At 43.9% G+C, this 25,898-nt stretch overlaps 1 protein-coding gene across 6 annotated transcripts in view; it reads left to right on the forward strand.

Annotated features, from left to right (window-relative positions):
- Window positions 1-25,898, forward strand: part of GPLD1 (glycosylphosphatidylinositol specific phospholipase D1) — a 57,087-nt gene that overhangs the window by 21,998 nt on the left and 9,191 nt on the right. For 3 of the 6 annotated variants that reach the window (XR_001919418.1, XM_018061655.1, XM_018061658.1), the window contains 15 exons: window positions 2,376-2,483; window positions 2,711-2,738; window positions 2,841-2,980; window positions 4,782-4,847; window positions 6,695-6,818; window positions 10,118-10,254; window positions 13,775-13,961; window positions 18,874-18,984; window positions 20,330-20,404; window positions 20,507-20,663; window positions 21,322-21,463; window positions 22,251-22,356; window positions 22,444-22,537; window positions 25,154-25,330; window positions 25,653-25,813. Coding sequence is in view for 4 of the 6 variants with exons in the window: in XM_018061655.1 (XP_017917144.1) it covers window positions 2,376-2,483; window positions 2,711-2,738; window positions 2,841-2,980; window positions 4,782-4,847; window positions 6,695-6,818; window positions 10,118-10,254; window positions 13,775-13,961; window positions 18,874-18,984; window positions 20,330-20,404; window positions 20,507-20,663; window positions 21,322-21,463; window positions 22,251-22,356; window positions 22,444-22,537; window positions 25,154-25,330; window positions 25,653-25,813 (1,813 nt within the window). In the remaining 2 variants the exon portion in view is untranslated. The remainder of the gene's footprint in view (window positions 1-2,375; window positions 2,484-2,710; window positions 2,739-2,840; window positions 2,981-4,781; window positions 4,848-6,694; window positions 6,819-10,117; window positions 10,255-13,774; window positions 13,962-18,873; window positions 18,985-20,329; window positions 20,405-20,506; window positions 20,664-21,321; window positions 21,464-22,250; window positions 22,357-22,443; window positions 22,538-25,153; window positions 25,331-25,652; window positions 25,814-25,898) is intronic. The other 3 variants (XM_018061656.1, XM_018061657.1, XR_001919419.1) reach the window with 2 other exon arrangements.

Here is a 25,898-nt window from a genome sequence, read left to right on the forward strand (position 1 = left end):
CTTGGTGATTCATCTCAAAAAATATTTTTGTTAGGCTTTCTGCTAGACTTTTAAGCTATATTTATGCAGAAGATCATTCTGGTGTGCTTGTAAAGTAAAAAATGGACAGCTCAATAGATTCCTTCTTATAGATAACACTAAATTAAGTTTGTTTGTATTTATATTTATGTCTGGTATAATCTAAGGTTTCTTAAAGATAAAAGATAACAGTATAAACTTAATTTTTAAAATGTGACTCTTCCTCCAACTGAAATAACTAATACCTCTGAATCAAAAACTTGACTTAGACTTCTCTTTCACTACCTACCACTATATATTCTGAAAGTAGGATGTTGGGATCAGGAGTTATTTTGGAGCGTTTTTAAAAAATGATTCCTGAGAATGATACAACTCGAAAGAATAAAAATATCTTCTATTGCTCTTGGAATTCACAAAACTAAACATTCCTTTTATATGTTGTTGTTCAGTCACTAAGTCCTGTCTGACTCTTGGTGACCCCATGGACTGCAGCATGCTAGGCTCCCCTGACCTTCACTGTCTCCTGGAGTTTGCTCAAATTCATGGCCATTGAGTCGGTGATGCTATCTAAACATCTCATCTTCTGCCACCCCCCTCTCCTTTTGCCTTCAGTCTTTCCCAACATCAGGGTATTTTCCAGTGAGTCAGCTCTTTGCATCATGTGGCCAAAGTATTAGAGTTTCAGTTTCAGCATCAGTCCTTCCAATGAATGTTCAGGGTTCATTTCCTTTAGGATTGACTGGTTGGATCTCCTTGGAGTCCAAGGGACTCTCAAGAGTCTTCTCCAACACCACAACTCAAAAACATCAATTCTTTAGCACTCAGCCTTCTTTGTGATCCGCGTCTCACATCTGTACATGACTAATAGAAAAACCACAGCTTTGACTATATGCATCTTTGTCAGCGAAGTGATATCTCTGCTTATTGATATGCTGTCTAGGTTTGTCACAGATTTCCTTAAAGGAGGAAAGAAGCAAACATCTTTTAATTTCATGGCTGGCTGCAGTCACCATCTGCAGTGATTTTTTGAGCCCAAGACAATGAAATCTGTTACTACTTCCACTTTCCCCACTTCTGTTTGCCATGAAGTGATGGGACCAGATGCCACGATCTTAGTATTTTGGATGCTGAGTTTTAAGATGGCTTTTTCACTCTCCTCTTTCACCCTCATCAAGAGGCTCTTTAGTTCCTCTTGACTTTCTGCCATTAGGGTGGCATCATCGGCATATCTGAGGTTGTTGATATTTCTCCTGCTTCTCTTCTTTCCTTGGCTATTTGTAAAGCCTTCTCAGACAACCACTTTGCCTTCTTGTATTTCTTTTTCTTTGGGTTGGTTTTGGTCACTGTCTCCTGTGCAGTGTTACGAACCTCCATTCATAGTACTTCAGGCACGCTGTCTACCAGATCTAATCCTTTGAAACTATTCATCACTTCCGCTGTATGTTCATGAGGGATTTGCTTTAGGTCATACCTGTATGGTCTAGTGATTTTCCCTACTTTCTTCAATTTCAGCATGAATTTTGCAATAATGAGCTCATGATCTGAGCCATAGTCAGCTCCTACTCTTATTTTTGCTGACTATATAGAGCTTCTCCATCTTCAGCTGGAAAGATATAATCAATCTGATTTCAGTATTGACCATCTAGTGATGTCCATGTATAGAGTCTTTTCTTGTATTTCTGGAAAGGGTCTTTGCTAGATGTTCTCTTGACAAAACTAGATGTTCTCTTGACAAGACTGTTAGTCTTTATTCTGCTTCATTTTGTACTCCAGGGTCAAACTTGCCTGTTACTCCAGGTATCTCTTGACTTCCTACTTTTGCATTCCAGTCCCCTATGATGAAAAGGACATCTTTTTTTTTGGTGTTAGTTCTGAAAGGTCTTACAGGTCTTCATAGAACTGTTCAACTTCAGCTTCTTTGGCATTAGTGTTTGGAGCATAGACTTGGATTACTGTGATGTTGAATGATTTGCCTTGAAAATGAACTGAGATCATTCTGTCATTTTTGAGGTTTCACTCAAGTACCACATTTCAGACCATTTTGTTGACTATGAGAGCTACTCATAGTTTCTTATCTTTGTATAAATATTTGATTAGGGTACCAGTCGTTTGCTCTGCAGCCTTGGGCAAATTATTGAACTTTTCTGTGCCTTAGTCTCCTGTATGTGGAGTAGGACTGTGATAGTATCAACCACCCAGGGTTGTTTGTAAGATTAAATGAATAATGCATGTAAAGTCCTTTGCATGGTGTATGGCACCTATTAATCCTGGAATCACTGGTAGCTGCTGTGACTGTTGTTGTTATCTTCAACTTCAGAATCAAAACAGCCCTTATTTGATTCTAATGCTTTTCTCAGGTATGTGCCTGTTGAAGATCTCCTGGGAATTTATAAAGAACTCTACGGCCGAGTAGTCATCACCAAAAGAGCCATTGTTGACTGTTCATACCTTCAGTTCTTGGAAATGTAAGTGTAACTGGAGGAATATTTGCAAGTGATTTTATTGTGACTTCCTTAACACACTTTCTGATGCTTTAGCGGCCTGAGTGTGGGTATTGGATTTATGGATTTTGCTTGTTCAAAGTCAGTTGCGTGATAGTGGGTACCTGTTGCTGGAACTTTTTCTTCATTCATTTGTTTCATTTCTTCGTGGAAATCACAACTTACAGTCTAAATTATTGCTTATGTTGCAGGTATGCGGAGATGTTAGCTATTTCCAAGGTAAAGGCATTTATTCTTCAAAATCTGAATTGAAAGTGTTATAGATACCATGAGAAGCACTTGATTCAGTTATTAGATTATTTTTCTTTCTCTTTGCCATAGCTTTATCCCACTTATTCTGGAAAATCTCCATTTTTGGTGGAACAATTTCAAGAATACTTCCTAGGAGGGCTGGAAGATATGGCGTTTTGGTCCACTAATATTTACCATCTGACAAGTTACATGTTAAAGAACGGGACCAGGTGAATTCTTACTCTTTCTTCTGCATCACTCCCTGAGTTGCTATTCCATCCCCATCATAACTCCCAGGTTTTTCAGTTGATCAAATGAGGACAAAGTCTCAGGAAGTGCTGTCATGCCCTAAGGAAGCAGGGGAAGAATGAAAACTGTCACTTCAAAACTCCAACTCACTCCCATCTGGTTGGGTTTGCTGATGTCTCTCCTGTCTTAGGGATGGAGAGGTACATTTTGCCAAGTTCATGACCTGGGAGAAATGGCTCAGGTGGGAAGCAATCCGCTTCACCAGCTGTGCAACATCTGTTTCTTTTGGGAGACCCCATGCTGTGGGCTGGGGTGCCCACCTCCCCAAGCTCCAGCAGTTGATATAGCCATCTTTTCCTCTCCACCCTGATTGAGCTCTCAAGGCTCCAGGGTTTCAGAGGGCATTTCATTTAAGTTCCATACTCCAAAAGAAAGTCGGAAATGAAGGCGTTTGTAAGGCACAGCCTTCTGTTGGAATCTGACATGCAGCCCCGATGGGAGAGCATCTCAACCTCCAGCTCCTTTTCTGCTCTGCCCCAGCACACCCAGGATGAATGTCACCCAGAGACTCAGATGCAGACCAGGGTAGACTGGTCTTGTCCCCAGTTCCAACTGCAACATTAGACATTTTGGCTCTCACAGGATCTGTTCATGGTCTGAGGGAGCCGAGGTTCTCTCAGAACCCATTTCCAACCACACCACTCAGGATGGAGCCCCTCCTATGCTGCTGAACTGGGCAGGGTAGGGCTGGGTCTAGATAGGGACCACTGGAGGCAGACCTCCTGCAGCGAAAGGACAGCTTAAGCATCAGCCAGCAGGGGGAAAGAGGGCCTGTGGCAGCTCCTCTGTCCATGGGATTTTCCAGTCTTCCTCTCCCTCCAGATAGTCTTCATCCTAGAATAAACTCTTATGTAATCCCCACTCTCTTAGTGTGTCTGTTCAGTGTTAGGGAGAAAGTTCACGTCTTACATTCTATCAGAGCCTTTTTACTTGTAAAAAGGGAGACTTAGTTACCTACTTAATTATTGAATTTGTAAATTTTTGTTTTTAATTTTTATTAAAGCAAAGGTTAGAGGTGCTGCAGCTATTTTTATTTGTTGTTTTGTGTTTTTTTTTGGCTGTGCCCAGTGGCTTATGGTATCTTAGTTCCCCAACCAGGGATGGAACCTGGGCCCACAGTAATGAAAGTGCAGAGTCCTAGCCGCTGGAATACCAGGGAATTTTATTTTAAAAATTAAAAAAAAAAGTTATTTGGCTGCACTGGTCTTAGTTGTGGTACTCAGGATCTTTGATCATAGTTACAGCATGTGGGATCTAGTTCCCCAACCAGGGATCGAACCCAGGCCTCCTGCACAGGGAATGTGAAGTCTTAGCCAGGGAAATCCCCACCAGGCAATTTAAAAAAATTTAGCTTTGAAAGGAATGAGACTGAGAAATTGTAACACCAAACATGATGGGCAGAAGGTGACACAGTTGGAAGTGATTTTCTTTCAGTCTCTAACTCTGAGATGGTTCCTGTCAGCAGGGAGAACTCAGCAGATGGAATTGGGAGGGAAGGGGGAAGCTGAGTCTGGGGGTGGCCTGTGTTACCATGCTACCACCTGCCTATCCACCCTGATCAAGTAGGACTCAGGCCCTTCACCAGTCCTGTCTGGCTAAGTCATAAACACCTCTCCACTAAGACTTTGGGGAGATGGCTTGAAATGTGACACTGATTCTCAGAAAAATTCATGCTTGAAAAGAAGGTGGGAAAACACCTAACTCATCTGGCTATTTCCCTAGTAACTGCGACCTCCCTGAGAACCCTCTGTTCATCACATGTGGCGGTCAACAAAACAACACCCAGGGGTAAGTGGATTCCCAAATGACTCACAGAAAAAGAGCATCTCACTCAGAGGGGTGCTCAGTAGACTCTGAAAGCATGGTCTTTGCAGACAGAGGTTCCAGCTCGGGGCTGCCATTGTGTGATTTTTGAACAAGTTGCCTAATTATTTTTTGAGCTGCAGCTTCCTCTGGCAAGCTGGAAAAATTACATATCCATACTCCCAGAGCTGTGGTATGTGCGTGAATGGATAGAAGCAATTACCACCTTAGTCGGGTTTCCAAGGTGGTGCCAGTGGTGAAGGACCTGCACGCCAGTGCAGGAGATGTGGGAGACGTGGGTTCGATCCCTGGATCAGGAAGATCCCTTGAGAAGGAAATGGCAACCCACTCCAGTGTTTTTGCCTGGGAAATCCCCCGGACAGAAGAGGCTGACGGGCTACAATCCATGGGGTTGCAAAAGAGTTGGACACAACTTAGTGACTAAACAAAACAGCAAACCACATTACCAAGTTGCTCACTAACTAGTAAATGATAGCTAATCATATTATTATCATCACCTTTATTACCATTACTCATAAACTGTAACCGTGTTCTTCCCTGAAAAAGTAATCATCAATGATACTGGTGGGGAGAAGCCCTTTCAGTTAGTTTCTGAGGAAAAGAGCCAGAGGGTCTGATTTGTACTCTAAGAGGTGGTATTCCCTGCTGGAGTTGGGTACCAACCATTTATTCATGTATGTAGTAACTATATTAATCCCATAAATATTATATTACTAACAAGATAGAACAAATTATAATATTTCCTCATCACCAGGAACTAGTTTAGGCGTTTAGAGACCTCATTGTGAATGAGACAGAAACAGCTTCTGCTCTAAGAGGATGGATGGCCTGGCAGGTGGCCAGATGGTCACTGAACGAGAACTTGTCAGTACCCTTGAGCGTTAGGAAGGGCAAGCACTGGGCACTCAGGTGGTAATTGCTTTCTATCCATTCACGCACATACCACAACTCTGGGAGTATGGATATGTAATGTACCACACAGTGTCCTAGCTCAGCCACAGGAGACTTCCTGTGAAGAGTTGATGCTTCAGCCAAGATATTTAAGGGTGAGCAAGTGTTAGATTCTCAAAAAGAAAATCATTGCAATAAAAGATGCTAAGGAGAGTGTTCAGAGCTTCAAGAGAATTGAAAATGCGCAAAAAAGAGTTCAGGTAAGCCCACACTGTTCAAATTATTCGAATTAGGTAAGTTTCATTTTAATATAACGGAATGTCTTTAGGTTGGGTTTAAGAACTCTAGATTGTTGGGGTCCCTACACTGGCTGATATCTTAGGCCCTCTTTGTTCATCTGTGGCCTATCTGTAAGCATTTCTGAAACCTGCCTGCCTTTTTAGGCATCTGATATGTAGACTTGTTAAAACATATGATTTAAAAATGTATTTTTATTGTATAATTAATTCTCCCATGTCTTGAAAGCAAAATCAGTCCCTTGCATACCAGTTTCCTGAATAGCTATGACCGTTTCTGGGCGGTTAATATGAATATGTTGATTTAACTTCTGATTTTTTTTTTTTTTTTTTTTAGTCATCTGGAAAGAATCCAAACTCATACACTTATAGAACTTTGAGGCCAATGAAAATATTTTTGTAAAGATTGGCTTTTTCAACCTTGGAAATGGGTTTATTAAAAGGTGGTGTGGAATATCCTATAGAAGTTTTTCTAAAACTTTCCTTTTTGTGTTGCTGTTCCTTCAACTTGCAGATGTTAAAATTTTATGACCTTTTAACCTGGGGTTAACTTGATTACATCTTCAACTCAGGGTGAGTTGCTATTTCCTCAGTCTTAACTATTTCATTCCTCTCTCTTTCTAGCAGCTCAAAAGTAGAGAAAAATGGTTTTCATAAAAATGTGACTGCAGCCCTAACTAAAACTATTGGAAAGCATATAAACTATACCAAAAGAGGAGTCGTCTTTAGTGTGGATTCCTGGACCATGGTAAGAATTTTCTGCTTTTAATGGAGAGGTGCATTGTGCTTCCTGTGATACTGTGTTTTGTAGGATCACTGGCTGTTTAATTGTTCATTGAAAGTCACCTGGGCATGAGCCAGGCTTACAAGTATTCTTGGTCTTCAAGTCTGGTTTGTTCTGGAGACATCCTATGACAAAGGTCTGAACCTCAGTCGCCTTTGGAAAGCCCAGTGGAGCTCAAGGTGGCCCTTGGGTCACTCCTGCTCTCTCCTTAGTGCAAAATGTGTCAGCAGTATTGCAGGTTCATAGTGCAAAGCCCCACACCAAGGGAATACCACTGCCTATCAAGTTCCTCCATGAGATCATCTTAAGTGTCAGCCATTCTGCTGGGGGGATAGAAGATAAAAGGGAAACAGTCTCTGATGTTTAGAAAATTTTAGTCTAATGGGGTTATAAATACAAAACTAACCATTTCTAAGGAAGATGCAACTAATACCATGGTTGGTGGGAGGAGAGACACAACCTATCAGATTAAAAAAAAATTATGTAGCTGCCATCAGAGAAGGTTTCATGCAAAAGCTGGAATCTGAGTTAGGCCTTGAATAGTATGTTTCATGCAGAAGCTGGAATCTGAGTTAGGTCTTGAATAGTAACCAACTAATAGTTTTTCGTCACTGAGCAAGTATTTCTGGTAATGGGTTAGGAAAGTTTCAGGGTGTTTGGAAATTTGAGCAGTCTTATTTGCCTGGAACGCAAGACAAGAAATCAAAGTACTTGCGAGAGTCGGGAAGGGAAGTTGGCGTCAGATTGTAGAGAAGGGTTTAAACGATTTTGTGACCTGGGTGAGGGTCCCAGTAGAGCCCCCTTCATGGTGTGCAGCCTGTGCAGACATGTAGAAGGTCCCCTTCGTCATGCTTAGAAGGGCCCCCTACTTGGTTTATTTATTCATTTTAAAGTTTTTAAATATTTGTTTATTTGGCTGCACTCGATCTTTATTGCAGCATGGGGGATCTAGTTCCCTGGCCAGGGATTGAACTGATGCCCCCTGCACTGGGATCATGGAGTCTTAGCTACTGGACTACCAGGGAAGTCCCTCCCCATACTTGGTTTAATGTTCTGCTGTTATTGCCTTAAAATTCTTACCTTTTTTTAAATTTAAATTTTATTGTATACTGAAGTATAGTTGATTTACAGTGTGGTGTTACTTTCAGGTGTATGGCTAAGTGATTTAGTTATGCATATATATATATATATATATATATACATATATATACACATATATATATATATATATATATATAGCCTTTCTTTTTCAAATTCTTTTCCTGTATAGATTGTTACAGAGTATTGAGTTCCCTGTGTCCTTGTTGATTATCTATTTTATATACAGCAGTGAGTATGGGTTGATTCCAAACTCTTAATTTTCTCTTTCCACACTGTTTCCCCTCTGGTAACTGTAAGTTTGTTTTCAAAGTCTGTTAGTCCATTTCTGTTTTGTAAATAAGTTCCCTGTATCATTTTTTGAAGTTTCCACTTATGATATCATATGATATTTGTTTTTCTCTGTCTGATTTATTTCACTTTGTATGATAACCTCTAGGTCCATCCATCTGGCTGCAAATGACATTATATCGTTCTTTTTTATGGCTGAGTAGTATTGTGTGTGTGTGTGTGTGTAAATATATATGTACACACACCACATCTTCTTTGCTCGTTCTTCTGTCAATGGACATTTAGGTTACTTCCATATCTCGGCTATTGTAAATAGTGCTGCAATGAACATTGGTGTGCATGTATTTTTCTGAATTCATGGTTTTCTCTGGATATTTGCCCAGGAGTGGGATTACTGGATCATATAATAAATCCATTTTTACTTTTCTGAGGAAACTCCATACTTGTCTCCATAGTGGTTGTATCAATTTTCATTCTCACCAGCAGTGGAGAGGAGGGTCAAATTTTTAATAACTTTTGAACAAGCAGCTCTGCATTTTCATTTTGCAATGAGTTCTGCAAATGATGTACCGAGACTTAGACCAGGAAGCGCTGTCCAAACACACATCGTGCGTGCTGCAGTTATTTGTATCTGTCTCCTTCGCAAAAGGAAAAGTTGTGTAAGAGAAGGACTTTACATTCCCAAGGCCTGGCGTGATGCCTGGCGTGGCGATTTCTGAATGAAGGAGGAAGCCAGAAGTGGGCTTCAGGTGAGCAATCCGGGGGCGACCTGCCAGAGAGGTTAGACTGGAAAAACAGAAGGCTGAGTCCCTTCCTGCAGGGCCCTTCTAAGCTGTGCTTCTCTGGAGCCTGGGCGTCCAGGGCTGCCCCACAGCTCTGAGCTGAACCTGCTCTGGGGCAGCTGACAGTTCTCATTTGATCTTATGTCACCTGGGGTGGATTTCGAGTTGTGTTCCCTGAACTTGGATGGATCTAGTGCCTGACCAGTTTGCTTGGGGCCACTCTGGTCTGTGTTTGTGTGTCCGCAGTAACCACACTAAGAACAATTCAGCACCCTAAGCTGGGGGGCTTGCTGCACCCCCCCCCCATTTCTCTTGCACACAGCTTCCAGCCCTCCACACATGACCCCTCATGCCTTCCCAGCTTCTTGGGACTCAAAGCAAATCCAGCAGCCTCTCAACCTGAATATGGTTGGGAGGGTTTCTGGCATCGTGGTGGCATTCCAGTTCATTTGTTTGTGGGGAGAAAAGGCAGATATATATACACAAATATATTTATAGTTCTAGATTTGAGTGGACTTACCTTCTAAAAACTTTTTATTTTTTAACAATCGTTTTGTTCAGTTACATTCTGCACATTAATAGACTATCCTAACTTGGTTGGTTCAGGTTAATCTCAACTGACTCTTTCTTCTTGTGATGGTCCTGACCTTTAGGCTATAACTCCCATCCCTGAGCATATATTACGGGTGTGATTTCACTCTCCTAATTTCCAGTCTTAAGTCTCCTTTCAGGTTGATAGGAGTCAATAAGTTATTTTTCAGCACTTGTGCAAACTTGTTTCTTAGGACTTCCCTGGTGATCCAGTGGCTGGGACTCTGTGCTCCCAGGGGCCTGTGTTTGATCCCTAGTCAGGGGGCTGGGTCCCACGTACCACAACTAAGAGTTCAGATGATGCAACTTAAAGACCCACGTGCTGCAATGAAGACTGAAGATCCTGCGTGCCCCAACTGGGACCCAGTGCAGCCAAGGAAATAAATAGATATTAAAAAAAAAAGCTCAAACTTATTCCTTAAAGTCTAATGCCTTTGACACGAAGCGGTAACTTTGTTGATTATGCTGTGTCTTTTTCTGTCTGTAATCATTTAATTTCAGGATTCCTTATCCTTCATGTACAAGTCTTTGGAGAGGAGCATACGTGAGATGTTTATTGGCAGCTCTCAGCCACTGACACATGTTTCTAGCCCCTCAGCATCTTACTACTTGTCCTTTCCCTACACAAGGCTTGGTTGGTAGGTATGAATATATCTAATTCCTGAATATTTTCATCAGTATTGATTTTAAGCGGTCATTCACAAATGTTTAACATGGTACCTGTTAACACTTCATTTTCCAATCAATTCATCAACAAAAACATGAATTTATTGCTTAATTTATGCTAAAGATAAAACTATCTCCTTAAAACTGGTCAAAAATGTTTTTTTGTTAAGCCTTGATTTTTAAAAAAAAATATTATTTATTTTTCAATTGAGGATAATTGCTTTATAGAATTTTGTTGTTTTCTGTCAAACCTCAATATGAATCAGCCTTAGGTATACATATTCTCCTCCTTCTTGAACCTCCCTCCCATCTCCCTCCCTGTCCCACCCCTCTAGGTTGATACAGAGCCCCTGTTTGAGTTCCCTGAGACATGTAGCAAATTCCCATTGGCTATCTATTTTATATATGGTAATGTAAGTTTCCATGTTACTCTCTCTATATGTCTGACCCTCTCCTCCCCTCTCCTCATGTCCATAGGTCTGTTCTCTATGTCTGTTTCTCCATTGCTGCTCTGCAAATAAATTCTTCAGCACCATCTTTCTAGAGTCCGTATATATGTGTTAGTATACGATATCTATCTTTCTCTTTCTGACTTACTTTACTCTGTATAATAGGCTCATTCTATCTAATACATAATAGGTTCATCCACTTCATTAGAACTGACTCAAATGCATTCCTTTTTATGGCTGAGTAATATTCCATTGTGCATAGGTACCACAACTTCTTTATCCTTTCATCTGTCTATGGACATCCAGGTTGCTTTCATGTTCTAGCTATTAAATAGTGCTGCAATGAACATTGGGGTACATGTGTCTTTTTTCAGTTTTGGTTTCCTCAGGATATAGGCCTAGGAGTAGGATTACTGGGTCATATGATGGTTTTATTCCTAGTTTTTTAAGGAATCTCCATACCGTCTTCCATAGTGGCTGTATCAATTTACATTCCCATCAACAGTGTAAGAGGGTTCCCTTTTCTCCACACCCTCTCCAGCATTTATTGTTTGCAGACTTTTTGATGATTGCCATTCTGACCAAAAATTATGTTTAAATATAAGGAAGTTTGACTTTATTAAATAACCACAGCAAGAAACTATCACTTTATAGAATATTTTTAAAACTTCAGTGTTTTTTGGAGATAGATTATTACACATTTTTGGGCATCTAATGACATTAGGATAAAAGTAGGTGGCTCTTATACTGACAGGACTATTATAACTTCATAAGGCAAAAGCCTGGGACACCACAATAATAAAGAGAATTTTAGGGGCTCCTCTGATTTTTAAAGAACAACTGTTACCAAACTCAACTCAGGTTTCCATCACCTGCTGCACAGCAAAGTCAGTGTACTGACAGCAGGTTGTGGTGAAGGAAAGCACAGCGTTTATTGCAGGGCACCAAGCAAGGGAGATGGGGGTAAGCCCCAGGTCCACTCCAATTTGGTCTTTGAGTTAGAGTGTTTTAAAGGGGAAGACCAAGGAAGCTGGGATCAGTGTCCTGTGACATTTCTTAATCATAATTTCAGGGGTTAGGATGTTTCAGGTTTGCAATTCTCTAGCCAGGGGGTCCATGGTTTGGGGATCTGTTAGCTTATCCTGCCCTGAAGAAACAAGCTGTGTTTGTACGTTAATGATGACATCTGCAATACCAATTATAGTACATTGACAGTAGTAGTTTTAGTCATCTTACTCTGGTGGATTAGTGTTCAGTTAGCACAGGAGGCAATGGCACCCCACTCCAGCACTCTTGCCTGGAAAATCCCATGGACGGGAGAGCCTGGTAGGCTGCAGTCCATGGGATCGCTAAGAGTCGGACACCACTGAGCGACTTGACTTTCACTTTTCACTTTCATGCATTGGAGAAGGAAATGGCAACCAACTCCAGTGTTCTTGCCTGGAGAATCCCAGGGACGGGGGAGCCTGGTGGCCTGCTGTCTATGGGGTCGCACAGAGTCGGACACAACTGAAACGACTTAGCAGCAGCAGCAGCACAGGATTGAGGTCAGAGGGCACAAGAAAGGGAATAAAGGTTTGGATAGAGAGATTAATCATAAACTTGATAAGGGAGCTTTGTTTTAGGGGGACTCTGTTTCACAACCGAACAGCCCAAGGATGTAAAAGTGACTATTTTGGGGGGAGGTTTTTATAAAATGTCTTTTTAAAAATCACACTTTTAAAATACAAATAACATTGCAATTTCCTTGGAACAATAAATCAACAGCCCTTCCTCTTCAGGCTGCTAATGTATTCAGCTCCAGCACAAAGAATGGGGGGTGAGTGCTGTCTTTACTGGCCGTTCATCTGTGAATAATGAATGGCTCTTCTTGGCCGCCTTCCTGAAAATCCAAATGAGGGCCTTCTGCTGGGCTTCTTGCCACATGGAGAGGGGTGCAGCACAGAGCTCCTTCGCGGGGGCCATTACTGGCCAGGGTCCCACCTTGGGAATACAGACCAGCAGTGTCTCCATGGTGTGTGTCTGACCCCATCCGCCAGGCGTCACACCCATTAGAAACTGCTCTTCTCTTTTTCCTCTGTTCTGCTGTTTCTTATTCTTCTTTTTTTTTTTAAATTATTTTTGCCTGTGCTAGGTCTTCATAGGTTTTTCTAGTTGCGGCAAGTGGGGGCTGCTCTTTGTTGTGGTGTGCGGGCTTCTCATTACCGTGGCTTCTCTTGTTGCAGAGCAGGGGCTCTAGGCACGGGAGCTTCAGTACTTGCAGTACGCAGGCTTAGTATTTGTGGTGCACTGGCTTAGTTGCCCTGTGGCATATGGAATCTTCTGGGACCAGGGATCGAACTCATGTCCCCTGCATTGGCAGGTGGAGTCCTAAACACTGAACCACCAGAGCAGTCCCTGCTATTTATTCTTTATGTGGCCATCAGAGCCAAAATAAATAAATGACTTGGTCATTCCAGCCCCAAACGAGACATTTGAACAACTGACTCAGTTTGTCCCTCTCTTTAACCGGCAGGTCATAGACTCTTATTTAGAAACATCCACTAAGTCTCTAATTTTTTCCAATATAAGGCACTCTGTGTAGCTCTGATAGAAATAAAGTGGTCTACTTACCACAAGCTTGTCTTTGATCAGGTGACAAACTGAGATGAATTGAGCCAATCGTAAAACAATTTGTGCCATTGGCTCAAGGTGGATTTCCTCTCTGCTCTCAGGTGGAGCCCGGAATTGTGCTTTGTCTGCTCTGGGTTTTGCCTGTAGAACAAGAAGCTTTGTGAGGGTGCTTTTTGTGTGTTCAGGTTCTGTGGTCCAGAAATGCTCAGAGGCCTTGATTTGTTCAATTTCGGCTTTGTTTTTTCCCTCCGGAGAACAAGACTGAATCCCACAAACAATATAACCTCAGTGGTGAATATAACCTCTGAATATTTTTGGATGGAAAAACCAATGAGAGGAATTTAGACTCTAGAATCTAGAGTGGAACAGGAGACAGTTCTGCCCAGAGCTCTCAGTAGACGCTGCAGTGGGTTCCCTCTTCTTCTTACAGGGCGATGACTTCGGCTGATCTCAACCAGGATGGATACGGTGACCTGGTGGTGGGCGCCCCTGGCTACAGCCACCCAGGCCGCATTCACGTGGGGCGTGTGTACCTCATCTATGGCAACGATCTGGGCTTGCCCCCTGTCGACCTGGACCTGGACAAGGAGGCCCACGGGATCCTGGAGGGTTTCCAGGTGAGGCCGCATCTCATATTTTCCCTTTCAAAGTTGATAAGTCACTGCCTGCCTTTCCCGGCACACTCTCCAGGATAAATGTCCAATGGCGAGAATGATGATAGTAACAAACAGCCAGGGGCCTGCATCTGTGGAGTGACTTTTATTTTGAAAAGCATGTTCACTTCATTGATCTCATTGTCTCTTTATCTTTTAGTGGTTTGTCCGACACCTTCCGAAATACCCCTACTATTGAGTGCCTTTGAATAACCAATCAAGATGTGATGTCTTGATAATATGATAATACAATACCTTGTTTTGTTTTGTTGGGGTGTTTTTTTTAGTATAAATATTTTTTATCTTGTAAGAATTTTATTTAAAAAATTAAAAAAAATTGTTTTTGGCTGTGCTGGAGCTTCATTGCTGTGGATAGGCTTTCTCTAGTTGCAGTAAGCAGGGTCTACTCTAGTTGAGGTGTATGGACTTCTCATTGTGAGGCTTCCCAGGTGGCTCAGTGGTAAAGAATCTGCCTGCCATTGCAGGAGACGTGGGCTCGATCCCTGGGTTGGGAAGATCCCCTGAAGGAGGAAGTGGCAACCCACTCCAGTATTCTTGCCTGGAAAATGCCATAGACAGAGGAGTCTTATGGGCTATAATCCATGCGATTGCAAAGAGTCAGACACATGCATGCATCTCTTGTTGGAGGGCACGGGCTCTAGGGGGCACGAGCTTCAGTAGTTGTAGCACTCGGGCTTAGCTGCTTCACAGCATGTGGAATCTTCTGGGAGCAGAAATCGAACCCATGTCTCCTGTATTGGCAGGTGGATTCTTAACCACTGGACCACCAGGGACGTCCTCTTGGAAGAATTTTAGATTCACAGAGAAGTTGTAAAGACAGTCGGAGAGTTCCCATGCACCCTTGACCCAGTTTCCCCTGTGTTAACATCTTACATAATTATGGCATTCTTGTCCAAATTAAGAGACCAACACTGGGAAATTACTATTAACTAAACTCCAGACTTTGGTTGGATTTTATTCCTTTAAGTGGTTATTCATTACCAGAAAAATCCCACAGCAACTGTACAGATGTTCCATATGAAGGCAGCTCGAGTTCCTCTTGGGAGTACTAGAGACCTGGAGGGTTTTCCTCCTGGACGTCGTTGGTATTCGTCCTTATGTGAGGGATAAGTAAGGAGGGGCCGATTGAGCCCTGTTACCCACCACAGATGAGTGTGGGGGCTTTGGTGGCAAACTCCAAATATCAAGCACCAAGGGAGTTGGGGGTCAGACTTTACTTGTCCCAGACACCCCACTAAACCTTTCATCGTGGAGTTAATGCTGTGAAAAAATAGGATGGTGCTTCTGAACATACTTTAAATAATGAAAAGTCCAGTGGTTTATCATCTAGTTTGAGCTCTGATAGGTCTTCCCTGGTGGTTCAGATGGTAAAGAGTCTGCCTGCAGTGTAGGAGACCCAGGTTCAATCCCTGTGTCAAGAAGATCCCCTGGAGAAGGAAACAGCAACCCACTCCAGTATTCTTGCTTGGAAAATCCCATGCATGGAAGAGCCTGGCAGGCTACAGTCCATGGGGTTGCAAAGAGTTGGACAGGACTGAGGGACTTCACTTTGGCTTTAAGCTCTGACAGAAGGAGCCCCTGACCAAGAGGTGTTACTAAGTTGATGGCAGAGTATGTGATCACACAGTCCCAGAGGGACAGGAACAGCATTTTCTGGGCCATTCTGACACCACATGAAAAAGTTCCAAAATAAATTAACCTATTCCTGTTGCTTCTTTCTTCTTCACCAAGCCATTGCCCTGTCAGACTGTGGTGTAAAGTTTATACACCACAGTGTATAAACAGTGTATCCTTTGGGCTCCTGTAGACAAGGAGTGAGAGAGGCAGCGGCTTCCCATGGATGGGAAACTCCATCCAGGATCCTTGGGGTGAGGAAGGAGGTAACTCCATGCCTTTGTCTCCCAGTGTGCTTAAGTAATGGGGAAGATGCCACATTATGGCATGCACTAGAGATGGGAATCTTGTAGCCATTATTCTTGGTCTGCAGTTAACCTTTCTGGTCCTTATCTATAAAATGGAAGATTAGGATAGACATCTCAAATTCAGTTCAGTTGCTCAGTCGTATTTGACTCTTTGCGACCCAGTGGACTACAGCACACCAGGCCTCCCTGTCCATCACCAACTCCTGGAGCTTGCTCCAACTCATGTCCATTGAGTTGGTGATGCCATCCAACCAATCTCATCCTCTGTTTTCCCCTTCTTCTCCTGCATTCAATCTTTCCCAGCATCAGGGCCTTCCCCAATGAGTCTGTTTTTTGCATCAGGTGGCCAGAGTACTGGAGTTTCAATTTCAGCATCAGTTCTTCCAATGAATATTCAGGGTTGATTTCCTTTAGGATTGACTGGTTTGATCACCTTGCAGTCCAAGGGACTCTCAAGCATCTTCCCCAACACCACAGTTCAAAAGCATCAGTTTTTTGGCACTCAGCTTTCTTTATGGTCCATCTCTCACATCCATACATGACTACTGGAAAAACCATAGCTTTGACTAAATGGACCTTTGTCAGCAAAGTAAAGTCCCTGCTTTTTAATATGCTCTCTAGGTTGGTCGTAGTTTTTCTTCCAAGGAACAAAAGTCTTTTAATTTCATGGCTGCAGTCACCATCTGCAGTAATTTTGGAGCCCCCTAAAATAAAGTCTGTCATTGTTTCCATTATTTTCCCCATCTATTTGTCAGGAAGTGATGGGACCAGATGCCATGATCTTTGTTTTTTGAATGTTGTGTTTTAAGCCAACTTTTTACTCTTCTCTTTCACTTTCATCAAGAGGCTCTTTAGTTCTTCTTCACTTTCTGCCATAAGGGTGGTGTCATCTGCATATCTGAGGTTATTGATATTTCTCTTGGCAATCTTGATTCCAGCTTGTGCTTCATCCAGCCCAGCATTTTGCATGATGTACTCTGCATATAAGATAAATAATCAGGGTGACAATATACAGCCTTGACATACTCCTTTCCCAATTTGGAACCAGTCCGTTGTTCCATGTCCAGTTCTAACTGTTGCTTTTTGATCTGCATACAGATTTCTCAGGAGGCAGGTAAGGTGGTCTGGTATTCCCATCTCTAAGAATTTTCTGGTTTGTTGTGATCCACACAGTCAAAGGCTTTGGTATAGTCAGTAAAGCAGAAGTAAATGTTTTTCTGGAACTGTCTTGCTTTTTCTATGATCCAGTGGATGTTGGCAATTTGATCTCTGGTTCCTCTGCCTTTGCTAAACTCAGCTTGAACATCTGGAAGTTCACGGTTCATGTACTATTGAAGCCTTGCTTGGAGAAGCCTTGCTTGATCATTACTTTGCTAGTGTGTGAGATGAGTGCAATTGTGTGGTAGTTTAGACATTCTTTGGCATTGCCTTTCTTTAGGGTTGAAATGAAAACTGGTCTCTTCCAGTCCTGTGGCCTGCGCTGAGTTTTCCAAATTTGCTGGCATATTGAGTGCAGCACTTTAATAGCATCACCTTTTAGAACTTGAAATAGCTCAGCTGGAATTCCATCAAGCATCTGCCTATTTTAGAATGCTATGCTTTTTCTTGGAATGAGTTACCCTGCAGGGGGGCTTGCTAGCAGAGCTGGTGTTGATGAAATGAACCTGTTTTCAGTTGGCAGGGGCCCCTACTTATGGGTCTCCAACCTGCCCCAGCTTTCTTGTATCTCCAGGCAATCTTTTCTCATTTATCAAGTACCCACCCCGCCTCCCCTCACCCAGTAGAAAGGGGCTGAGTTCTCAGATGCCATTGCACATCTGAGATTAACCAACAAATAAGAGATGTGGGTTCTGGGGTGTGTGTGTGATGTAGCAAGCATCATTTGCGCAACACTCTTCATTGTTAGATAAGTTGTGAAAGGATAGGAGAACCTCATGAGTTACCTTTAGGTCTAGGCTGATTCCAGACACCAGGAGATGGAAGATCTATAAAACCCACCTTGGAAGAAAATGATACCTGAATGGGCTGAGTTTTCCATCTGTAAACCATGAAATTAGGGGCTAATAATCCATGTAAAATGCTTGAACAGTGTCTACAACAGAATCGATAGACCCTTTGGTAATGATGGAGATGCTTTAAAGCTGCGCTGCTCAGTATAGGAGCTACTAAGTGTTTTGGTTTCTGAACATTTGAATGTGGCCAGTGAGACTGAAAAATTGACTTAAGTAATTTAAATGTTACAGCACATTTATCTAGTGACTTCTGCACTGGTCAGTACAGCTCTAGAACATCTTGAGTATTCGACAGACATTAGCTGCTGTTAAGTGAGTATTATCTTGGGTACTTTCCAAGAGGAGTCTAGTCCTCAACAAAGATACACAAGACCATTTTCTGAAAACCTAGAGCTTTTAAGGACCTACATTCTTTTTTAAAAAATTTTAATTGGAGGCCAATTACTTTACAGTATTGTGGTGGTTTTGCCATATGTTCATATGAATCAGCCGTGGGTGTACATGTGCTCCCCATCATCTCTCAGGGTCATCCCAGGGCACCAGCCCTGAGCACCCTGCCTCATGCCTCGAACCTGGACTGGCGATCTATTTCATATATGTTAATATACATGTTTCAATGCTATTCTCTCAAATCATCCTACCCTCGCCTTCTCCCACAGAGTCCAACAGTCTGTTCTTTACATCTGTGTCTCTCTTGGACCTACATTCTTCTCTCCGGCACCTTATCTTCCCCTTGAGGCAGACAGATGTGCCAGAAACATCCTTAGGGTGAGCTAGCCATCTGGAGGGTCATGGATGTGTTACGAGCAGGCTACAGTCTGGTTCCTCAGTCCTGGGTGCTCGATGGGGTCCCCAGGGAGTGAGGTGTGCTCTTTGGAAGGTTGTGGCTCAGACCAGGGGGAGTAACTGGTGTCTCCTCAGCCCTCAGGTCGGTTTGGCTCGGCTGTGGCTGTGCTGGACTTTAACGTGGACGGCGTGCCTGACCTGGCGGTGGGAGCCCCCTCAGTGGGCTCCGAGAAGCTCACATACACAGTAAGGAGGCTGGTGGGGAGGGGGGGATAGTGGGGGCGGAGGCCGGCGCCCATGGAGCCTCCAGAGAGAAGCAGGCAGAAGGGGTGCCAGGCAGTGTTTGTGGGGAGATGATCCTGGCCCTCCATTCAGGTCCTTGTTGTGACCTCAGGTTACCTGGCAGATCCTGTTCCTGCCTCCCTGGCCTCGGTTTGGCTTCACAGGTGGGATTTCCCAATTCCACCAAGTCCTGCATTCTCCTTCCCTCCTTTCCTCCCCCGGGGATGCTGAGAGATAGTGAGGGGAGGCAGAAATTCCAGCTAATCCACAGCTTCCTGTCATGGGTCAGGGAGGTGAGTCCCTGGATCCTTCCCCTCAGGCACGGAATCCAGCATGTTCCCTCTTTTCCTCCCTGAGAGTAGAGCTCCTGGGTTCTTGCCCACAGGGCTCTCCTCCCCCTGAGTCCGCACCGTAGCCGAGCATCGTGAGTGGCTGTAGAGTCAGAGGCCCTTCATCACCCTCTCCCGCCGGGTTCACCTCTTTCCTTCTCTCGTCAACTCTTGAGTCGTGGGAACAATTTGTCATCCAGACCCATCCGGCGCCCTCCTGTTAGGACTCATGCTCATCCAGTTCCTTCTACCTGGAAACCCCTTTTCCATGTTGTTTTCCCTGTGGGGGGTAGCGCGTCACTTCTTGGAGGGAGTGTGGTCTAGACCTTGCTGCAGGGGACTGTCGTCTGCTGCCCCTTTGTAGCTCCTCACACTGCAGTGTCACAGTTGCCCCCTGGCCAGCTTTCGGGGAGGGGAGAGGTTGGTCTTATCCGTCACTGTGTCCTCAGTCCTCAGCTCACCGTGGAAAGGAAGTGATTCTAGAAGGAGGAGGGATGGAGAGAGGCAAGTTGTACGATGGGAACAGGTTCGTCACACAGTAACAGCACGGCCTGTGTCCCAAGGCAAGTGAGCGGTACTGACAAGGTGCACCGGTGTTGAGAGAAGTAATGGGCTGGGTTGGGGTGGTGGGGATTCGTGGAAGAGCCAGCAACTGAGCTGGGCTTTGAAAGGGTCATGGGCAGCTGAGTAGCTCATTCTGCAAATATGTTGAACAATTATGGATGGCAGACCCAGAGCAAGATGCGGGGGAGACCGTGATGAAAATGACAGTTTCTGCTTTGGGGACTCTTAACAATCTGATGGAAGAGGCTGATGCAATGGACTGGACACTGACTTCAGTCAGTAACTGAGCTCCTGACCTACAGGGCTCTGCTGGTGATTTATTTCATCATCAGTCATCTTTATCTTGCTCTTATTTAAGATTCCCAGGTCTCACGATCGCGAGTCTCACAATCATGCTGTGGTTTGTCCTTGTCTAGGGTGCAGTGTACGTCTACTTTGGTTCCAAACAAGGACAACTATCTTCTTCCCCCAACGTCACCATCTCTTGCCAGGTATGTTGACCACCTTCACCGGGTACAGAAAACGAGAGCTCACTGCATCCTAATTGCCTCAAGGCTGAGTTAAAGGTGGTTGGGTTCCCGTTTTCTCTTCAGGATACCTACTGTAACTTGGGCTGGACCCTCCTGGCGGCAGATGTGAATGCAGATAGTGAACCGGACCTGGTGATTGGCGCCCCTTTTGCTCCAGGTGGAGGGAAACAGAAGGGAATTGTGGCTGCATTTTACTCTGGCTCCAGTTACAGTGACCAAGGTAGTGCTTGCTGGGGTGGGGGTGAGGTGGGTGGAGACCCCCACTACTCTAGTCTGTGGTGCCTTCTCTTGCATAGGGATTTTGGTCCTATTTTCCTTGTTGTGTGTGGTTTCACCTGAATTCTCTAACATTCTTACTCTTCCAGATGTTCCAGCAAGTGATGTGGACAGATTTACTGACTATACAGAAGGATCCAATGTGTCGACCTGGATCCAAAGTTGGGGGAGGAGGGTGGGCAGTAGTTACCCTCATAGTGTCTCAATGGAAGAGTGAAAACACTTAAGCATCCCAGTGATGCTCTAGCTGTCCAACAGGCCTTTTTTGGGGGGGTGGGGTGCACACAGTTTGTGGAATCCTCAGCCAGGGATTGAACCCAGATCCTCAGCAGTGAGAACACAGTGTCCTGACCACTGGACTGCCAGAAAATTCCCAACAGGTCCTCTTTTTAAACAGCACCCTCCACTCCACAGAGGCTAGCTCTAGAAATGTATTTTTTGTATGAAGCGTGAGTCCCATTTCCGATGCTGGGGTGCTGACATAAGAGTTGTGGCAAAAACAGCCCAATGAACCCATTTCTCATTATCCTACACAAAGGGCCACTCTTGCCATTCCTGCAGTCTTTCCACGTAAAGTAGAAGGCACTGCTTGTCTTGTGCAGAAAAGCTGAATGTGGAGGCTGCCAACTGGATGGTGAGAGGCGAGGAGGACTTTGCTTGGTTGGGGTACTCCCTTCATGGTGTCAGTGTCAACAACAGGACTTTGCTCCTGGCTGGAAGCCCGACCTGGAAGAACACCAGTAGGTGAGCCCTGATGTGGGGTGCAGAGACCAGTGACACAAGGGCTGGGTGCCTGAAGCCTGGGGAGCCCACTGAATGTGGGGTTCACAGGAAGTCACTCTGAAATTTCCTACCCTTCAAGGAAAAGCAAAGACTCTGGGTCAAGTTGCAAATGTTCCTTTTTATAAGTTTGAGAGAGAGAGCTGTGTTAGTTTGCTAGGGTTGTCTGGGTGGCTTAAGCAGCAGGAATCGATGATCTCACAGTTTCGGAGGTTAGAGATCTGAGATCAAGGTGTCAGCGGGTTGCTGTCTTCCAGGGTGCCTCTCTGTCACCTACAACCACCTTCTCCCTGCGTCTCATGCAGCCTCTTTTCTGTGCATCGATCCCTGGTGTCTCTCCCTCTTCTTATGAGGATGCTAGTCATATTGGATTGGGGCCCCACCACGATGACCTCATTTTAGCATAATTAATTACCTCTTTAAAGACTCTGTCTCCAAATGCTATCACATTCTGAGGTATTGGCGGTTAGGATTTGAACATACGAATTTTGGGGGACACAATCCAGCCCATAACAGGAGGTACCCCCATTTTGTCAGTTGGGAAGTAGAGTGTGAACCTCTTAACCTGGAGAGCCTTGATATTGGGGTTCATTCTGAAAGCTCCACCACACCAATGACAAGGACCAGCAGCATGGGGTGGAGGGGGGCGCCATGAGTGGGGAAGATGTGGGTCATCTTTCCATGGACCTGAGCACCTGCCCAGCACGGTGCCCTGTGTCCCAGCACCTGAGCCCAGTGTGCTTGCTTCCAGTCAGGGCGACTTGTTCCGCACTCGCGATGAGAAACAGAGCCCTGGACGGGTGTACGGCTATTTCCCGCCAAACTGTCAAAGCTGGTTTACCATTTCCGGAGACAAGGTATGGTGGCCCCCTCCCTCCCCAGGGAAGCAGACACCACAGAGAAAGTTTCTCAGCTGGACTGTAGTGATTTACTGCGTTTCACAGGCAATGGGGAAACTGGGTACCTCCCTGTCTAGTGGCTACGTGATGCTGAACGGGACCCGGACCCAAGTGCTGCTGGTGGGGGCCCCGACTCAAGGTAGGTCACCCGCCATGAAACGTCACTGTTTCATGAACAGCTGTGCCACTCCTTGACCGTGTCATATGGAGGGAAAGTTATGAGATCTGGAGGCAGACAGACCTGAGTTTGAACATTTATTTTTCTCATTAATAGCAACCTGGGTTACCTTGGGGGAAGTTACTTTTAAACTCCCTGAACGCTAAATACAGCTTACAGTATCCACATTCAGAGATCTGTTGAAAATCACACGTGAAAGTAACTTGGTGTGTTTTTAAAACTCCTATCCCACTGAGCTTGGAGACATAGCAGAGTTTATAAACCAGTTCACCGGGAACAGGTCCACTTTGAGAGTTTATGTTAATAAAACAGTATTTTGTTTACTTTATGGGAAAGTTAAAACAAACTAGCAAAAAAATGATTCTCTCCAAGAGTATAAAAGTGGATTGTACTTATTGTAGAAATTTGTGAAAATATAAGGAAATATATTTTCACACCTAATATTGTGTCTTGAGCATTTTCTCATATTAAGTATTCTAAAACATGATTTTTGATACCTGTATCACTTTTTTTTTTTTTGCATATGTACATGCCAACGTTTACTGTCAGATGGCCCAGTCTTAAGGCTTTTAATACATACTATCAAATTATTTTTCAGAAAGATTTTTGTTTCATATAATGTATTTGAATAATAAGCAGAAGTGAATTGGGCAAAGGAATGGTTAAATGCTTCAATGCACAAGTTAAGTCAGCAACTTATTATAAAGCTGTGTCCTAACTCTACAATATTTTTTTGTTTTTTGTTTTTTTTTTTGGTTACAGAGTCTAGGTAGTGTGACTCTTGGTTAAACTCCTGCAACACACATTACTTAATTTTGTCTCACCGTTGTTGGTGTCAGAGTGCTGTGAATTAGAGCATCCCGAATTTTCTTAGTCTTGGCCCCTTTACTGCCTTAGTAATTTTCTCTGTTATAAAATACTGTATAAAACGTAAAACAGAAAGGTTAATTATATATATCATGATATATGTGATATATAAATGATGCTTTTTGAGACAGTTATATAAATTCACCTGCAGCTGTAAAAAATAATAGGTCACGTTACATTTTATCCAGTTTTCCCCAATGGCATCTTGCAAACCATAACCAGTGTCACAACCGTGTTATCAATATAGATATAATCCACCAACCTTGTTCAGACGTTCCTCCTTTTACTTGTATTTTGCCCATGTAATTTGAGGGGTCCAGGGAAAATAAAAACCTGTTAAATTATCCAGAATTGCAGGTCAGTCATGGGGTCGCAGAGTCGGACACAACTGAGCAACTGAACTGAACAGAGCCTAAAGCCAAGCACAGGGCCTTTCTCAGCACGGGGCCCCGTGTGACTGAACAAGTTGCATACTGTGTGTTTCTGTCCTAACCACTCCTTTGGGGCACTGGGCCACTTCCCAAACCCTGGCATCGGATCATCCTCATTTTGACCTGCACTGCTTTTCCAGTGGTGCCTGCATTTTATCGTAACAACCCGTTATGATAAAACTCCAATTTTGCAAAGATATGACATCACTGAAAAGGACTCTAGGGATCTGGTGTTGAAACTGTGACCTCCCCCAGCAGGTGGGTCATGTGGCATCAGACAGATGTCACTGTTTTACCGGCAAAAATTAAAGACAATTGCAGTATACCCGTGAGTTCACCGAAATGTTTCAGTGTAGAGTTGGGGAATCACAGCTCTATGGACAGATTTGAGTGAAACGTGAAATATCTGACCTACTTGCAGGGCGAGTTCGAGTAAACGAATAATTAGAGTTAAGCCTATACACCTCACTCTCTCCCCCCAGCCTCTGGCTCAGCAGGATCTCTGGGTCCGACTGTGGCCACGACACACAGCTGTTTAAATATTCAGTGGAGATTTTACGGTACTCATTAAAAGCTACAAAGTATTTGTGGTATGAAAAAGAATACTTGAAGGCAAGGTGGCGGTGAGACTGAGAACTCGCACACTGCTGGTGAAATGTAAACTGATGTACTCTTTCTAGTAAGAGGTTTGGCAAAACGGCAAGAGCCTTAAAAATAATATTCATTCCCCAAATCCAATGCTAGATGGATCCCTTCTAAAAAATCTGTTCTCAGAAAATTAAATTTTATTTTAATAAAGGGGGAAGGATCAGAGTAATTCATAAATATCATTTATCATAGTATTAATTATAAAACCAAAACGTTGTAAAAGGAGTTTTGTAATCTGCAAAAAAACCCATTAAAATGTGTATGTATGTATGCTGCTGCTAAGTTGCTTCAGTCATGTCCGACTCTCTGCGACCCCATAGACGGCAGCCCACCAGGCTCCCCCATCCCTGGGATTCTCCAGGCAAGAACACTGGAGTGGGTTGCCATTTCCTTCTCCAAGGAAATGTATGTATGTATGTGTGCGTATATATCACGCTCCAGAAACAAATATAAGCATTATATACATTTTCTTCCTCATACTCTTTTTGGGTGTTTTCCACACCTTTTGCAATGATCATATATAAAGTCTTGGCATTCACAAATCTGACATAATTTCGCCTGTGTCACGCAAGTCTGTGTCCTCGCTTCGTTCTTGTGATGGTGGCAGCTCCTGTTCCGTGGTTTATTTCAGATGTCATGTCTAAGGTATCATTCCTGACCATGACCCTGCACCAAGGTGGGAGCACTCAGATGTATGAACTGACACCTGACTCACAGCCTTCTCTGCTCAGCACCTTCAGTGGAAACCGCCGCTTCTCCCGATTTGGTGGCGTTCTGCACTTGAGCGACTTGGATAACGATGGCTTAGGTAGGAAACAACGGTGTCTCTGGCCAAGAAGATGGGTCCTCTGATAGGATGACCCCTGTTCTAGCCTCATAATGAATCAAGACCAGAGCCAGATGTACAAGAGTGAGCTGTGCTTCTGGAACACGGTGACCTGAGAGCCACCCAGATCAATGATGAAACAGGAAACAAAAGCCTCTGACTGCGCTGGAAAGAAATCAGTGTAGACCAGTGAAGGACACATTATCATTAGTGGGAGGCTGGGGGAGGATCCAGCAGCAGAACAATAGAAAGGATGACAGCAAGGAGTAAGACACTTCCTTCTGCTGGTTTTCATTGTTCACAGATGAAATCATCATAGCAGCCCCGCTGAGGATCACAGACGCAACTGCGGGACTGATGGGAGGAGAGGATGGCCGTGTTTATGTGTATAATGGCAAACGGATCACTGTGGGTGACGTGACAGGCAAATGCAAATCATGGGTAACTCCATGTCCAGAAGAAAAGGTAAGTGTTGTACGCAATTCCACACCAAACTGGGAAAGGACGGCTCCTTGCTGATGCCTTGGTAAACTATGTCCACCCTAGAACT

This window comes from Capra hircus, chromosome 18, assembly GCF_001704415.2.
Source record: "Capra hircus breed San Clemente chromosome 18, ASM170441v1, whole genome shotgun sequence".
NCBI classification, from domain to species: Eukaryota; Metazoa; Chordata; class Mammalia; order Artiodactyla; family Bovidae; genus Capra; species Capra hircus.